Here is a 15,562-nt window from a genome sequence, read left to right as displayed (position 1 = left end):
TCGGACACATACGCAATTGTTATCTCATAGATTGGACATGTCATATTGAATACAAAACATCATTCTGAAGAACTACGGATAGCAGCCTCGGAATTCGGTCCCGGTACAGCATAAGAGATTTTGGCCTTGAGGCTGGAGACCGTCACACGGACATACGGCTTACGGTCTATAGCAGTGGTTCTCAACCTTTTTTGACACGCGCCCCCCTTGGAGATGATCAAAAAACTCGCGCCCCCCTGACCCCCCTTGCATTTATCGTCATGTCAAAAAGAGCACATCATCTAATACAGAGGTGTGCAACGTTTTTGATAATCATGACCGCATTTCGATTGCTTATGTAGCGCAAGGCCGCATTCCAGGGCATAGCCACAATGAACGATCTGGACGCAAAATTCCTACGGTAAACTGTCCATATCCATTCCCGGTGAACTCCGGACTATTCTACTTTTCACAATGGTCTATTGTACGCACCGAAATCGCGAGTGGCAATGTTATGAATAGTTGCCGGGAGGTTCATATTGTCGCGCGGAGCGCGAAAATTTTTCAGGGCCGCGAACGAATTGCTATTTCTTGCCAATTCCCATTCTGGCTCAGATTAAGAAGGGCGCTACTGCATTAAAATCGGAAAATGAAGTCTTGTTGAATAGCGCGGAGGGCGAAGAAAATTTCAAGATTATAATTAAAATCTCTTGAAAATGCGGGAGTGAATTCGTAATTGCAATTTGCATATCTACGGCCGCCAACACATACTAATTGAATTAGGCGTCGACGGCCGCTCAAATTCCCTTCTACGGCTGCAGGCTGCCCACCCCTGATCTAATAGTATACATAAGGTATATCTTACGCCAATTTTGAATCTGCATTCCAGTTGTTGAGTCTTTTACATTGCTGACAAATTTCTTCAAACTTGTTTGAAAATAACAAAAAAACATTGCGTCGTTCTGTCCTGCCAGGCTAAATTTGATCAGTTTTCGAAATGAATTAATTGTGTTGATTTATAGCCTAAATGAGGGCGACACCGGGCAACCTATGTTGCATCTAAGTCTGTCTTAGGCAGTGCAGTTCGCAAGCTACTAACAAGAGCTGCCCAGCGCGACAAGCTTTAGGCTACTGTCAAAGCCATGAAGCAATGAATGACTTACAAGTGGGAATTGCTCTCTATATCTCCAAAGAATTTCAAAAATTTGCTCAAATGAAGTTGAAATCAGACTATACTCAGTTGAGCCCTGTTGCTAGAGTTTGTATTTTGCAAGCTTTCTTGAATATGGAATAAATTTCATCTTCATTAATCGTCTTCTCATAATGGATGTGAAACACATGTTCAGACACGTACAATTTATACTGACTTCGTCAATTTCTCGCCCCCCCCCCCCCAGGTTGAGAACCATTGGTCTATAGTGTCTATATGTCTGCTGCAAAATCGACTTTGGAAAATATATTACCGAATAAATACGTGATTGAAAGCCTGAAACTTGGTACACTGTTACATGAAATCATCGAGAAGTAGCCTCATGACCGTTTTCGGTATGGTACACTGTCAAAATTAATACGAACAGATCAACACCGAATTTTGCGTAAAATTTACTGAGGAATAGGCTGATAAAGCGATCAGCTGTTAGCCGCCATCGAAAACGAAACAGCCATCGCGCTTGACAGGGGTTGTAATTGTAAGCAAATGGCCTGAAGGCCACAATTTCACGGTGAAATTGACATTGAAGAATATGAAATAAAACTAAATATTTGAATGCAAACCGAGGATGTTAGTAAACTGTTTCATGATATCATCATTTCATCAACTATCTCAGTATGGATCACAGTTAGCGTTAACACAGATACACCGGCTTTAGCGTGAAATCCGCAATGCGTTAGGTTGGCTAAGTGTCAGATCAGCGCACATCTCTACCATACTCGACCTTGATAACGAAATTGCTGCCCGAATCATTGAGTACCAACCTTGAGACTTGGCACAGCGTTCGATACTAAAATCAAGACATACCATGCAAAAGCTCATGACGGATCTAGCTAAGGAGCATCGTTAAAATCAATGGAGACCAATACCGGCTTTGCGTAAAATATGTTTGCGATAAATGACGAGTCAGCTCTCACTCGACTTAGGAAACGAAATTACAACTAACATAGTTCAGTGACAAACTTGAAACTTGGTACAGCGTTCGATAATAACATTAAGACTTACCATACCAAATGTCATGACCGATCTCGGTATGGAACATCGTCAAAATCAATGGACACCAATACCGACTTTTGAGTAATATCTGTTTGCGATACATGACGGATCAGCACACACTCAACTTCGGAAACGGAATTCCTACCCTAAACTTTGAGTAGAAACCCTAAAACTTGAGACAGTGTTAAATACCACCATCACGACATGATATACCAAGTTTCAAGAATTATCATGGAGTGAAACACCATCAAAATCGACCTATACCAGCAAAGATCGACCCAACGCATACGACGGTAACCGAGTTCAGATATAGATACGATTGTTACATCACACCTTAAGGGCAAGTATAGGCTATGTTGCCCCGGTTGCTCGGTAATTTTATGAATAGGAGAGAGGAAATCACCGTTTCTTTATTGTGCGCGGCTTTGAGAGAATAGACAGTGAAAGCTTGTTATGAGCGCTACCGGGGCATGCCCCGGCTAGGCATTCGCAAAGCGAAAACACGAAGAGAATTCGATTTTCGCAGAGACTTCGCTATATATGGGCTTGGGCATTTACAAGCGAAAGGACAAGAAGAATACGATTTTCGCTGTGATTTCGGTATATATAGATTGCTGTGCGTCTATAAATGGTAAAGAATTGTTATTAAACATAATTTTAGGTGGGGCAATGCCCCAGTTGCCCTATAGGACGAGCCGCCACTGTGAACTGATAAAATTGCTAATAAGCCAATGATGATGATGACTTTTTGGCCTCGACCGTAAGATTTTCATTCGCATTACATAGATCAGAGGCCGGCAACCTTTCGTATGCAGCGTGCCATAATGTCTAAAAATGTTGCGATATTACCTAGGGTTACCATATTTTGAAAATCTGAAAAGAGGACACTTTTTCAAAATTATCAGACTTACAATAGCCTACTGGAGTAAAATCCGGATAAAAATGGTCAATTTTTCCCGACTTCTTGGTTGATTGACTAAAAAAAGTCATTTTTCCGACTCGGCTCCTTAACTTCACACTTTTGTTGAATTCTCCGTTGGTTGACTAAAAAAAGGTCTACTTCCCATCTCAGCTCCCGAAATAGCCGCCGGAGCGTTACTTCAGTGCTGATTTACTGTATCTCAGTCAAATTTACCCTATATTTGACCAAAATTCCCAATAAAGAGGACATTTGGGCGTCCTCCGAGAACACTTTCTAAAAAGAGGACAAATGGTAACCCTAATATTACTGACTTGCGTGACAAACGTGTTTCATTTTGTCATATTTAGCGTTTAACAGCAAGGATTTCCTACCAACTACTTATCTGCAGATGGCATCGGTACCACATCTCCCCTATTGGTCGCGGAGGGTATAAATTTTGGTCACTGCCTTACTAGACATTCACAGTGCACACTACTAGACTAAAACAGCCAAACGGTTTGATACGATACTGGGTTGCCGTTGTTTTATAATTGATAATACCATTGGATCAATTTCTGTATACCTTATGCCAGGGGCGGGCAACATACGGCCCGCGAAGGGATTTTGTCCGGCCCGCGGACAGTTTTCCGTCTTACATGATAATGTGGTCCGCGTCCCCAGTCAGCCGAGATTCCCCACTACTTTCTTGCTATGTCAAATTTCAGTGACTGTATGTTTTTATATACGTGTATGCGCATTGCGCAGCGTGCGAGAGTGGAGCTTACGAGTAAGTTCGTCGAAGCGAGAAGACTTGCATTATCGCCATCGGCATTTACGATGTACTCAACCCTAATGTTGTCAGTGGTAATCATGGTGTTTGTCGACTACAATGATCATTTACACCAGACTGCTATTTCTTATTTTTGATTCCGTAACCGCCGACTTGTAGCACGGCACACTTCTAGGCTTTCGTAAGACACCGCTTATGCCAGGGGTCGCCAGCTCAAAATGGGTCGCGGGTCACTTTTCAAATTTCGTATAGAGGACGCGTGCCGCACAAATTCAATATCGAGATTAATTAGGCCACACAGTTCAACAACGACGCTATCTCGTCACCTACTCAACCCTAATGAATTGATATGTTGGTAAATTTGGGGTACCGGGCTTATCGAATGCCTTGAAATCTTAATTAAGGAGTGTACCGTAGTCCGTATTGTCCTATATGGTGTGGACACAAGCAAATCTCACGGCTCAGTGAAATTGGTTTACGTCACACTTTCAATTTGGCCAAAGGCAATTTCACGGTAACTTTTGACCGGCTTGCCAAGCGCGAAATTTGATAAAACGGGTATCAATCGAAAGCTACCGCGGTACTGATTGCGGAAATATAAATTTTAATCTGCTCGTGGTCCTGGAACCCCAAAAAGCAGCCTGGAATGTTAAATTTTACCGGAGTTTGGTATTGTGACGCCGAGATAAACCTCCAACACTTAGGTAGAGGTAATATTTCTGGAGACGACCTCGGCCGGACTCGAAACCACAACCATTGGTGCTGTAGCTATCGATTACACCACTACGCTATCTCGCCACCATCGCATCGTGCGTTGATTGATCAGAGAGGAGCACACATGGCGGCGCCTGTATGACAATGCTATTCTCAAATCTACATTGTCTTCGTCATTATCGGCGAGAAATGGCTTTGAAGTGACAATGCTGTCGTTAAAATACATTCATTAAATACGATTTATTCCTAGTATATGTGGATAAATGGGCCAATAATCTATCGATTCAGCAATCCGGCCCGCCGAGTGCTTAATTTTCCTATATCCAGCCCCCCGACTGGAGAAGTTTCCCGCCCCTGCCTTATGCATATTTTTTTGAAATATTTTCCATATATATATATATTGTGGGGGGTGTCACATTATATCAAAGAAACCATGAGCCAGTAAATCGCGCCAAGCGCGGAAAATTTTTTAAGATCATTAAAATCTGTTTTATTTCGATTTACGAAATTATTTTGGGTCCCCTATACTAGGGTTACCATAAATCCTCTTTTAAGAGGATTTGTCCTCTTTTTTGTTAGTGTCCTCGGCAGTGGCATAGCAGGCAATTGGCGGTTCTGGCTCTGCGCCAGGGGCGGCAGGCTCCAAGGGGGCGGCAAAATGAGGCTGCACAGCGTACAAAGCCGGCTAAAAGCTGCGTAATTGGTAGTCCTATAGCTGGCATCCCGTGAGCTAAAATTTAATCAAACTGGTCTCAATCGAAAGCTAGTGTCGCGCTGATTCCGAAAACACGAATTGATATGTTAATATGGCAATGGAACCACTCCAAAATAGTCGTCAAGGCCGATTGCTCCTAACAATCGGAGCGCCGCAGCACACTGACCAAGTGACCAATTGACCATGATAATGGAAATTATATCGAGCGATTATTCGGAACAATACCGATTTTCAGACCAGTAGTTAAATTGTATTTCCGGAATCACGTCAACAAGAGCTTTCGATTAAGATCAGTATTGTTAAATTTGAGCGCTCGGAGGGCCTGGCCAACTATAGGATGACCATTGACCATGACCAATTATGCTGCTTTTAGCTAGCTCAGCAGTAGGCCTGTAGGCCTGGGTATTCAAGTGTGACAACTAAACTCGAAGATCAAACTGGGTTAACCGGCATAGCCTACACCACTTAATGATATGTTTGAATTTTTTAATCCCCACGCGCTGCTGCAAAGCGAAAGTCACAATTAATTCACCAGCGCTTTTATAAGCACCTATGACGACGAGGTGGACTTTTTGGAATAGCCTGTGGAAATTTACAGATTTAAGAGGCTGGTATGGAGCAGTGGTTAGTTAATGCAAAGCTACTTGATTCGAAACCACATTTATGCTCGTGTCTGAAACTTTATCTGACCATTGGTGTTTCAATTGCAAGCTGAGAGAGGAGATTCTCAAAGCTCAAACTGATTAAGTCTTATTTACGTTCTACCATGAATGATGATAGGCTATCAGCTCTATCCATTCTGTCTATAGAAAGAGACTATAAGTTCAAAAACTTGAATTTGAGGTTATTATCGCTGATTTTGCTTCAGTGAAAGCCCGAAAAGATTAGTTTTGAGGCGGCTATTGATTGCTATTTGCACAATACATTCGTTCGCTATTTCTTGTCTGTATTATCTTTGGCCTTATTACCGTTAAGACGGTAAAGCTGAGATGCGGCATGTTATTTGTAATTATTTGTATTGACAAGATTGCTTGAAAATCAATATATGTCGAAATCTGCTGCTGTCTACTTAGGGAGGGGGCGGCATTTTAAGCGAGAGCCAGGGACGGCAGCACATGCTGATACGCCATTGGTCCTCGGAGGACGCCCAAATGTCCTCTTTTTTGAGATTTTGTCCTATTTCGGGAGCTGAGCCGGAAAGTTGACCTTTTTTAGTCAACCGACCACGAAGTGCAAAAAATGGTCCGGTATTGCGAGTCCGAAAATTTTGAAAAAAATTCTTTTTTTCAGATTTCCAGTATATATCGACTTTCAATTAAATAAAAGGGCAAAAGAAAACAGGAAACAAAAGAACATCAAGATAATCAGTTTTGGTCTCTTGTTAGGTGCCTCCGGCGAGGGCGGTCGTGGGCGTCTTCGAGCGATAGCCCGCGTTGCGCTAGTTCGGTCTCTATTGTCGAGCGCCATGTGGTTCTATTCCAGCCACCTCTGCGCCATGGCTCCGTCGGAATGTGGTGGATGATGGCGGCGGCTGGTTGATCGTCTTGATGCCGCACTAGATGACCGATTAGGCGGATGCGTCGTTCAGCAGCCAGCAAACGGAATGGGAGCGTTTTTGTGAGTTTGTGCAGAGCATTGGTGGATATGTGCTCCGGGTGGTGGATACCGAATGCGTAGCGGAGGAGTGTATCGTAGTTGGCGTTGAGTGTCTTAGCCAGCTTTTCTGTCAGCGTGAGTGCTTCTATTCCGTAGAGAAGAACCTGCACGACAGTGGCACGGAAAATGCGGGTCTTGAGCTGAGTGGAAGAGGCAATGTAACCGTTTTGCCGCGCCCCAGGCCTTTGCTCGCCTCGCCTTCAGTGCTTTTCCAGAGTCCGCGACGTCAATGCCGAGGTATATAAAACTCTTGACATTCTTGAGCCTGACTTCTCCCAGTTGAATTGGTATCGCGGCAGAGCTGGTATGGCCAGAACCTCAGTCTTCCTGGCATTGATCAGGAGGCCAATAAGAGCGGCGGCGGCCTCTAGTTGGTTGATGAGTCGCTGTGCCGATGCGGTATTCGGGGCAAGCAAGGCGAGGTCGTCTGCGTAGGCAAGAATACCTATACGTGGATAGCCTCGCGAGTCGTACGCGTACGCATTCCTTGCCGTGGCCGCCATTCAAAGAAGTCCGAGTTGTCCGGGAAGGCCGTTCTCTAGTCTATACGAGATTTGTCCATTTTAAAAACTTCCGTTTCTTCGCGATCCAAAATTACACCCTTCGCAACCCTTGTTTGGGTCGAGACCCATACTGAAACCCTGTTTAATATGTCGTGTGCGTCAAATTATTATAGATTACTAACCTCCGTAGGTTAGTAATCTATAGTCAAATCATTTGGCGAGCCATGAAAAATCATCTCGCGTGTCGGAGGTTGCCGACCACTGACAGGGGCCGGCAATCATTTCTATGCAGCGTGCCAAAATTTCGAAACACTGTGAAATTATTAGCACTTGCGTGCCAAACGTCTTTAATTTTGTTATATTTAGCGTTTCAAGCAAGTAATACCACCAACCGCTTATCTGCAGCTGGCAACGGCATCGGTTACACCAGTGATTCTTAAATTATTGGTCGCCATCGCACTAGACGGTCAAACGCTTAAATGTACGTAATATTTGCACCAATTATTTTTTTGTCGCGCAATGATCGATTTTTATCTATGGTTGCTTTGGTCATTTCCAAGTCAACTGTGTCCGGTCCCATATCCAATCAGTGACAGGCCAATCAATGTTGTTACAATGATATAGCCCAGGGGCGGGCAACATACGGCCCGCGACGGGATTTGTGCGGCCCGCCGACAGTCTGCGGTCTTACGTAATGATGTGACCCGCGTCGCCGTCTACATGCAATTGGGCGCAAACATTTTCGACCATCAACATTAGCAAGACAAAGCAACGTTCCAATACACCTGATGTCCATCGCATTGGCGTAGCAGGGGCGAATGAGGCTATGCCATACCCGTTTTTTTCGAGAATATTCGTAATATCTATAAAGAGTATAATATTTTCGGACAGATGGATTCAAACTAAAAAAATCGCGCGCTTCGCGCGTATCAGTATGTCTGCGTAGTGTCTTGATTGTGAGGCCGTTGTGGCCCGAGGCCGTTGGGTTGCAGGAGTTTTGAATGAAGTATAAGAATAAACCCGCCCGAAGTGAATAATCTGCGACAATATTCTTATGGCATGATCAATGTTCAAAATTATAATTACGTGCCGTAAATTTTCGAAGAAACCACTTGCTCATACAAGCACCTATATCATTGATCAAATTCATTCATTTATTCAAAAAGCTTTCGCGCTTCGCGCGACTGGTAGCCAAATGCACACTGATTTTTTATCACATTCATATTACCGATTTGGACTCGCCCGTGAGTTAGTCTCCAAATACCAGATATAGTTCGCATCTGCTAGAATGTGTGTGTCTCTGAATCGTATGTACAAAGAGTAGTGCAGGGTATGATGGAAGGATCTGTGGCGCGTACCCACGGCGGGAGTTCCCCCAAACTCAGAAAAAAATTTAAGGAATCCTGCCCACCTTATCTTCATGTTTCCCTATCCGGCCCGTCTGGTGGAGAAGTTGCCCGCCCATGATATAGCCTAATGATGAAAAATTTTCCCACTCCTGCATCAGCGCGTCATACAAGTCGGTTTGATGTCACATTAAGGTGGGTCAAACACTAGCGTTGTCTGCTAAGCCTATATAGGTCGCGATAAAGCGGTACAGGTTGTCGTTGCTCCGACCAGATATCGCTTACACGTACCAGACGAACCTAAAAGTAGGCCTGTATCTCCTATAGACGAGCACGATTCCAAAGTAGCATTTCGACGCAGGGGCTTATTATTTTCCTCGGCGGCTCTCATTTGATACGTAAGGCTCAAGCTGCGGGCGCTGGACAGTTTGTCGCTGGTCATTTCAGACCGAACATTTTGGCCAACATGCGACCGTTATTTAATTTCAAGGTTTTATTGCCGCCAATCATTTTGGCAGCGCACACACTGAACGGAGTCGCATGTTGCCCAAAACGTTATGTCCAGGTCGTGTCTTCTATAGCGTGAAAATGTTCAGCGCCGAAATGCTGGTTCTTATATTAGTCGCGCTCCTCACGCTGCACAGTGCACACTCCTAGACTAAAGCAGCCAAACCGGTTTCATATTATAGTAGGTTCTTTCATAATTGCTAATACGGCTGGACCTATATAATTTCTGTACATTATCTATATTTTTTGGGTTCCCACATGTTAATCAAGAAACCAGGTTCCAATATATCGCGCGAAGCGCGGAAAAAATCGAGATAAATAAAATCTGCCCCAAAGACTATTTAAGTAGATTTACGGGATAAGTTTGGCTCGCCTACGAGCGTTGTACATTTTAAAAACATCTATTTCACTTCTTGCTGCATGGTTATAATAATATGTCGTTTGCGTCAAATCATTTGGCGTGTCGGGGGTTGCCGACCCCCGGTGTAGTTAGTATCTGTGGATGAGATTCCGGGACACAATTTCATCTCTTAGCTAAGATAGCTATGGTTTTAGATTCTCATTTCAATTCCATCGGCGAAATACTCACACATCTATATATTATTTATTTGTATTTTGTCACCTGATTGACTTTGTGGAAATGAAAAAAACAACAATTGTAAAGTGTGGTTCGGGTCTAATTTTCAGTCACCTCAGCGTCATTTGCAAACATGAACTAGAACCTCACTAAAACACGAATCACAGTCTACCCGACAACAATTCACGAATTGACAACGGCAACGAGTGGAAATTATCTGGGTTCGTGTCTGAAATCCTCGGTTACAGCATAGGTCATCGCACGAGCCAAGGCCAAAGGAATACGGCATGCATTCTCTTCCCCTCGTTTCGCAAAATTTCTTCGGGCGGCGCAGGAAGATTAAATCACCCTTTTTGATGTCATTGAGGCTTCGATTTATTGGCTGAAATGCTCCATCCCCAAAATGACTTCTCCGCAATCTAACCTGAATACACGCGGAAGCCGTTGCTGCATGCCAGACAAATTCTTGTATGGGTCAACTAGTGATACTCACGCGAATCGCTTTGTCATATTTAATCTTCAAAGATTTTGCGATGACAGCGAAGGGTGGGAGACTTTTCCAGCAAGTAGTTACTTCACAACTCCCTGTCATTCCGTGACATGCACAATTTTTCCTTAGGCTCTGATGTAATATCTAACGTATAATCAGACGTGGTCAAAGTCGTAATTGTTAGTACCCAGTTAAACCGTTATATTATGCTCAATTATATCAGTAGTAGCGAGTTTCAAGGTCGGCCAAAACTATTTCAAGTTGAAGTACGAAAATGACACTTCGAAGAACATTTAAGCAGCTTGAAGATATAGAATAGAAATAGGCGTCTCGGTCTATTGAAAGTCATATTCACTACGGCACAAATGATCTGTGGGGTCGCGTCATTGGTGACAAATTTTAGACGCCCTCGGTAAGTACCAGGCTTGATAATGTAGAGATCGGGAATGTTGAAGATACATATTGACGCAGTTTGGTGTTTTCAAGATTCGTCGGCCCCGAATCTATCTGTTTCGTCTGCTTCGAGTCATGGTGGAATGGGAAATGTTCAAAATGGAACTCTGGCGAAAATCACAGATATATCAAAAATCACAAATGTTTCAGATATATACTTACGTTCGTACCGGCCGCGTTATTTCGCAGGTTCGCGAGTATCTTGCCCAATTTTTTCCACCTGGAACCTTTATCTTTGTTGCCGAGCTGTTTCGTTCTCCATAAGCTGAGATCCCAAGACTTCATGAAGGCTTCGGCGAATGCAACTCCAACTGCAACATTATCAGAACAACCAGACCAGGCAAATGCCGAGTTTTCGTCGACTTCTGCGCCCGGATCTTCAACACATCCACAATCTGATATTAATCCCCTGCTGCAATACTTCGACAGCGTGAATGCTATTGCGGATGATCCCAAAGCGTGAATCAGAGCAGATTCTCGACTACCTGCAAAAGATTGCAGAACATAAACGAGATAATGGGTTGTACTAGGAATGGTGTGAACCTCTGAAAGGTTCAGGTTCGTGTGAACGCGAACCTTTTTGAAAGGTTCTGTGTGAACACGAACGTGAACCTCATGACGTCACGCGACGTCATATTGCTAATTCCAACCCTATCCTTCAATGAAGTAATAGCCTATATTAATGTACACGAGACCTATAGCGACGACTCGGGCTACATAATGCCACAATGCTGAAGTACATATTGGCGTTTTAAATGTCGCTAAACGTATCAACTGATGCAATCAAATGATATAATACTCCCATAAAATCAATAACATCCGTCGCTTTGCCAACAGTTTCGACGAGGAATTGCCCGGGAATATAAGCTTACGCCGTAACGGTCTTGGCCAGACCGGACAATGTATTCAGCGTCTGAGTATTGCTACATTGATATTGAGCAGGGTGTAAAACAGATTTCTTTTTGTTATCGATATTAGGCTACCCCACAAGTTATACATCTGTAGCCAACACCTCAATCGTACGGATTTGTTTTTTATGATACAATAAACATATGAAGTCAAGATTGACCTCTTATACGCCTGCTAGATTTGTTACATCAAAAAACGATATCAATTTTTTTTTTGATGCTGGTGTGATCAGACTAGATGACCCTCACGGTCTTATCGATCATTCCTATCTAATACCGAATACTGTGCATGCATATTTTCTGTACCACCACCACTGCCGAGTGTTATGTATTTTGGTTTGATGAAAAATAAAGACTCTCTCTCTCTCTCTCTCTCTCTCGCATTGATTGGTTGAATAAGCATCATTTGCTGACTACATGGAGTATTCGCTCGTGATGTTTTGTGATTGCGGGACAAGCTCACAGCAGAGAGTCACTAAATATTCACAAACGGTAAGCTGGATATTTCGAGCAAACTTTTGTAACAAAGCAAGTAAAATTTTTGAAATGGTCAAGGTGCATGATCGTTTTGTGTTGATTTTTCATGCTGCCAGCGCCATGCATAGAGTGGCCCGCAGTTGAAATGCACTAAATTCGAATAAAAAAAGTTATAATGAAGTGAAAATTGTGATATATGAAATAGGTTCACAGTGCAGAACCTACCAAGGTTCTGTTGTGAACGCGAACCTCTAAATTTCAGAGGTTCACACACAGAACGCGAACGTGAACCTCGCGTTCACACCATCCCTAGTTGTATAGCTTTTCATTATTCACAACAGCATCAACAGAAATTTTCTCTTCTAGAATTGCTTGTTCATTCACAACTCACCAGATTTCGGGGCGTGTCTGAAGCGTCCAGTGGATTCCACTGTACAGTTCCAATCTCGATCTGCCATTTGAATCTGACAAGCCTTTATCGCCAATTTTGTAGCTGAAATAATCGCTGGCATACTCATTGTGTGATCCTTGCATATCTGCCATTGCACACATTATATAATGAGTTTGTTACATGCTTTACTGATTTTATAGGGCTGCTAGATCAATGCGTCATTATCAGTATATTGTTCGTTATATGCGATATAGGCATATAGTGAAGCTGTATCTAGATTGTAGAATGTAGGTAGATAATGATAATGGAAATGGTACCTTTCTTTGCCCCGATGCAAGCCCTGGAGTACGCTTGCACCATTTTCTTGTGATTACCACATGTCGATCAGCTATGTGACTGGCAGTCCTGCAAAAACGCATTTATTGTATCTAACTATCCTGTTTTCGATTTTTTCATTGCCAACTCACAACCACTGTAGATCGGCAGCCAATACAAACACGATCTCGCAAAAAATGATTGATCCCGTAATTATTGCCGTCATCATTTCATCACAATTCGGCGTTCTTCGCGACTATTTGACAGTATGCAGTCACCGTTCCTGAGTCCCATACATCTTTCTAAAAACATTTGTAAAGACGCTGCCATGAGGAGTTTTTTAGGACCAAAGCTCTGGCAACTGATTTACAACGTCTTGCACGCAATAGCGACTCAAAATTCTTGCTCGTTTATACATCAAATACAACTAGAATAGCATTTCATCGCCCGTTTATCATGTAAAATATGACTGCGTCTTAGTTTCAGAGCTCACCGAGTCTAATTTATTGATTTCAAGTCTTATGCAGTGTTGGGTTTCATCAAATCCATATGAATTATGATTGCGGGTACTTTCGTTCTCATCTGCTCAATTAGTCGTGCAAAGTGGTTTTTGGCTCGCTTTCAAGATAAATTCCCGTCTCTTTAGTCCCCACTTGATGGTACGCACACAATACACTCAAGGCGAATATGAGACTGTAGACGAAACAGAATAGCAATGTTCGAACTCGATTCACGCGAAGCGTTACGGCTCTTGAGATATGAGAACGTCAATCATAACCTACCGTCGGGCCAAGTTTTCTTGTTCAGATTGAATCATTTTCATAAAATCGCTTAAATAAAATATACGTTTGTGTATACTTAGTTGAAACGGGGAACTTGGATAGTAATATCAGTGTAATAGTAATCAGCATGAAATCATATAGTCCAGGTTTAAAAGACCATAATCAAAACAACTGACCTATCGCTATCGACACGAATTTGCGTGCACACTGCACATTCACATCATGGTTGTGACTTTGAAGTTATAAAAATTTGTCAATAAAGAGATAATATCAATAATAATCGTCAGACACACACAATGTACAATGCGATAAGACACAAAGGCGATGTAATGAACAGATGGGAGGATGCCGAACGACCAGTTTCGGTCTCTTAAACAGGTATCCACATCTACCTATAAGTGTCTGATGGCACAGTACTTTTTTCGATATTAATCTGTATTCCTTGTAAGTGTCTTCTTTCATCGGGTCTTTTTTCTGGGCTTTTTAGTCGCCGTAAGAACAGCGACGCGGGGGGAGAGGAGCCATAATATACATCAATACCAGGGATATCATCATCATCATCATCATTGGTTTATTAGCAATTTTCATCAGTTCAATACACCACAAAATGCGATACAATGAAACGATAGGAAGGTGTCGAAGCGACTTCGATTACTCTATGGAATCAGACACTCACCTTGGCCTAGGCGATGTAAAGAGGAGGCATGCACACTGAATGAAAAGTAAAGAAGATGGTATAGGGGAAAAGCAAGCAACAAGAAATTGGGTGGTCATGGAAGGCGAGATCGATCGGTCAGCAGTCTAAGCTGCGGGATCGGGCACTACGCTCGTGACGTCATACAAAACGGCAGAAAGCAAGAGGCTTAGGACTTCGGCGACGCTATTGATTGCGCGAATAACAACAATCGACTGGCTAGCATAAGCTAGGGTTACCATATTTCTGCGACCCAAATTCCGGACACTCTTCAGCGCCCACTAGTGGATTTCAAAATGAGTTATGACGTCACACTAGAAAAGCTTTGCTCATAGATCAGAGGTGGTCACGATCCGGTTCAGGAGTATGTGGCTGTATTTGGGTAACCGATCCAGTGGTTTCCAACCTTTTATGGTCGCGACTCCATCTCCAATTTGAAAATGTTCCGTGGCCCAGATCAAAATTTGACGAACTGATTGCTAAAAGAAGTCAGCACCTTTTCTCAGACTTACTCACGGGCTATTTTGGAACCTGATTACGTTCAACATATTCGCAAACCCCAGAATAAAGCCAAACGACCCACACGTTTGGAACCACTATCTTTGAATAAAGTATTTAAACGGCCTTAACGATCTCTAGGAATATGCCGTTCTCCTATAATTGCGATTTCAATTAGGCTTATTCCAGTAAACGAAGGTTGCTTTTATTTATATTTTATTGCAGCTTTTGCGAAGGTGGTAATCTCGATATTAAAATCAATAAATGTCATAGTAAATCGAGCGCAGCGCGAAGAAAAATATCATGCCTCAGCATGAATAGCCCCAAAAATAATGTTTTTATGTTGATTTACGAAAAAATATGAGCCTACGTCAAGTCTTCAAAATTCCGGACATTTGGTATATTTTAGAAATTCCTCCCGGACGCTAGCTTGAACAGTGAAATTCCGGACGTATGGCAACCCTAGCATAAGCTAACTCTCTTCCGCGCCCGTGCTAAATATCTCATTTTAAATCTCCGTTGTGGGATTGTAAACGTATAATTATCTTCAGGCCGCTGTACTTTCAAACGTGTACTTTCAAACGTATCTGCTCCGTAAGTGTTTGGTACCCTTTTCGGCAAACAAACGTATGTCGTCGCTTGCCGAGCTATAATTTGCGC

At 42.8% G+C, this 15,562-nt stretch overlaps 1 protein-coding gene across 5 annotated transcripts; it reads right to left on the bottom strand.

Annotated features, from left to right (window-relative positions):
- Positions 1–9,904: 9,904 nt before the first annotated feature.
- On the bottom strand, positions 9,905–13,637 carry LOC145434211 (protein Wnt-4-like). Of its 5 annotated transcripts, XM_080311541.1 has the most exons (7): positions 13,422–13,624; positions 13,081–13,230; positions 12,931–13,018; positions 12,614–12,758; positions 11,000–11,322; positions 10,388–10,528; positions 9,905–10,318 (listed from the first exon to the last, which is right to left on the bottom strand). In XM_080311541.1, the coding sequence occupies exons 2-7, from the start codon at positions 13,155–13,157 to the stop codon at positions 10,016–10,018; spliced, it is 1,077 nt and encodes a 358-aa protein (XP_080167667.1). In that variant the 5' UTR covers positions 13,158–13,230; positions 13,422–13,624; the 3' UTR covers positions 9,905–10,015. The 5 variants fall into 5 exon arrangements, with proteins under 5 accessions (XP_080167667.1, XP_080167668.1, XP_080167670.1 ...); XM_080311542.1 differs by lacking the exon at positions 13,422–13,624 and having other exon boundaries at positions 13,081–13,341; XM_080311544.1 differs by lacking the exon at positions 13,422–13,624 and having other exon boundaries at positions 12,614–12,715; positions 13,081–13,239.
- Positions 13,638–15,562: the final 1,925 nt, after the last annotated feature.

Source organism: Botryllus schlosseri, chromosome 2 (assembly GCF_051294905.1).
Source record: "Botryllus schlosseri isolate E-star chromosome 2, Bs_hap1, whole genome shotgun sequence".
In the NCBI taxonomy this organism is placed as follows: Eukaryota; Metazoa; Chordata; class Ascidiacea; order Stolidobranchia; family Styelidae; genus Botryllus; species Botryllus schlosseri.
The sequence above is the reverse complement of the archived record's forward strand: the minus strand, read 5'-3'. Positions and strand labels throughout refer to the sequence as shown.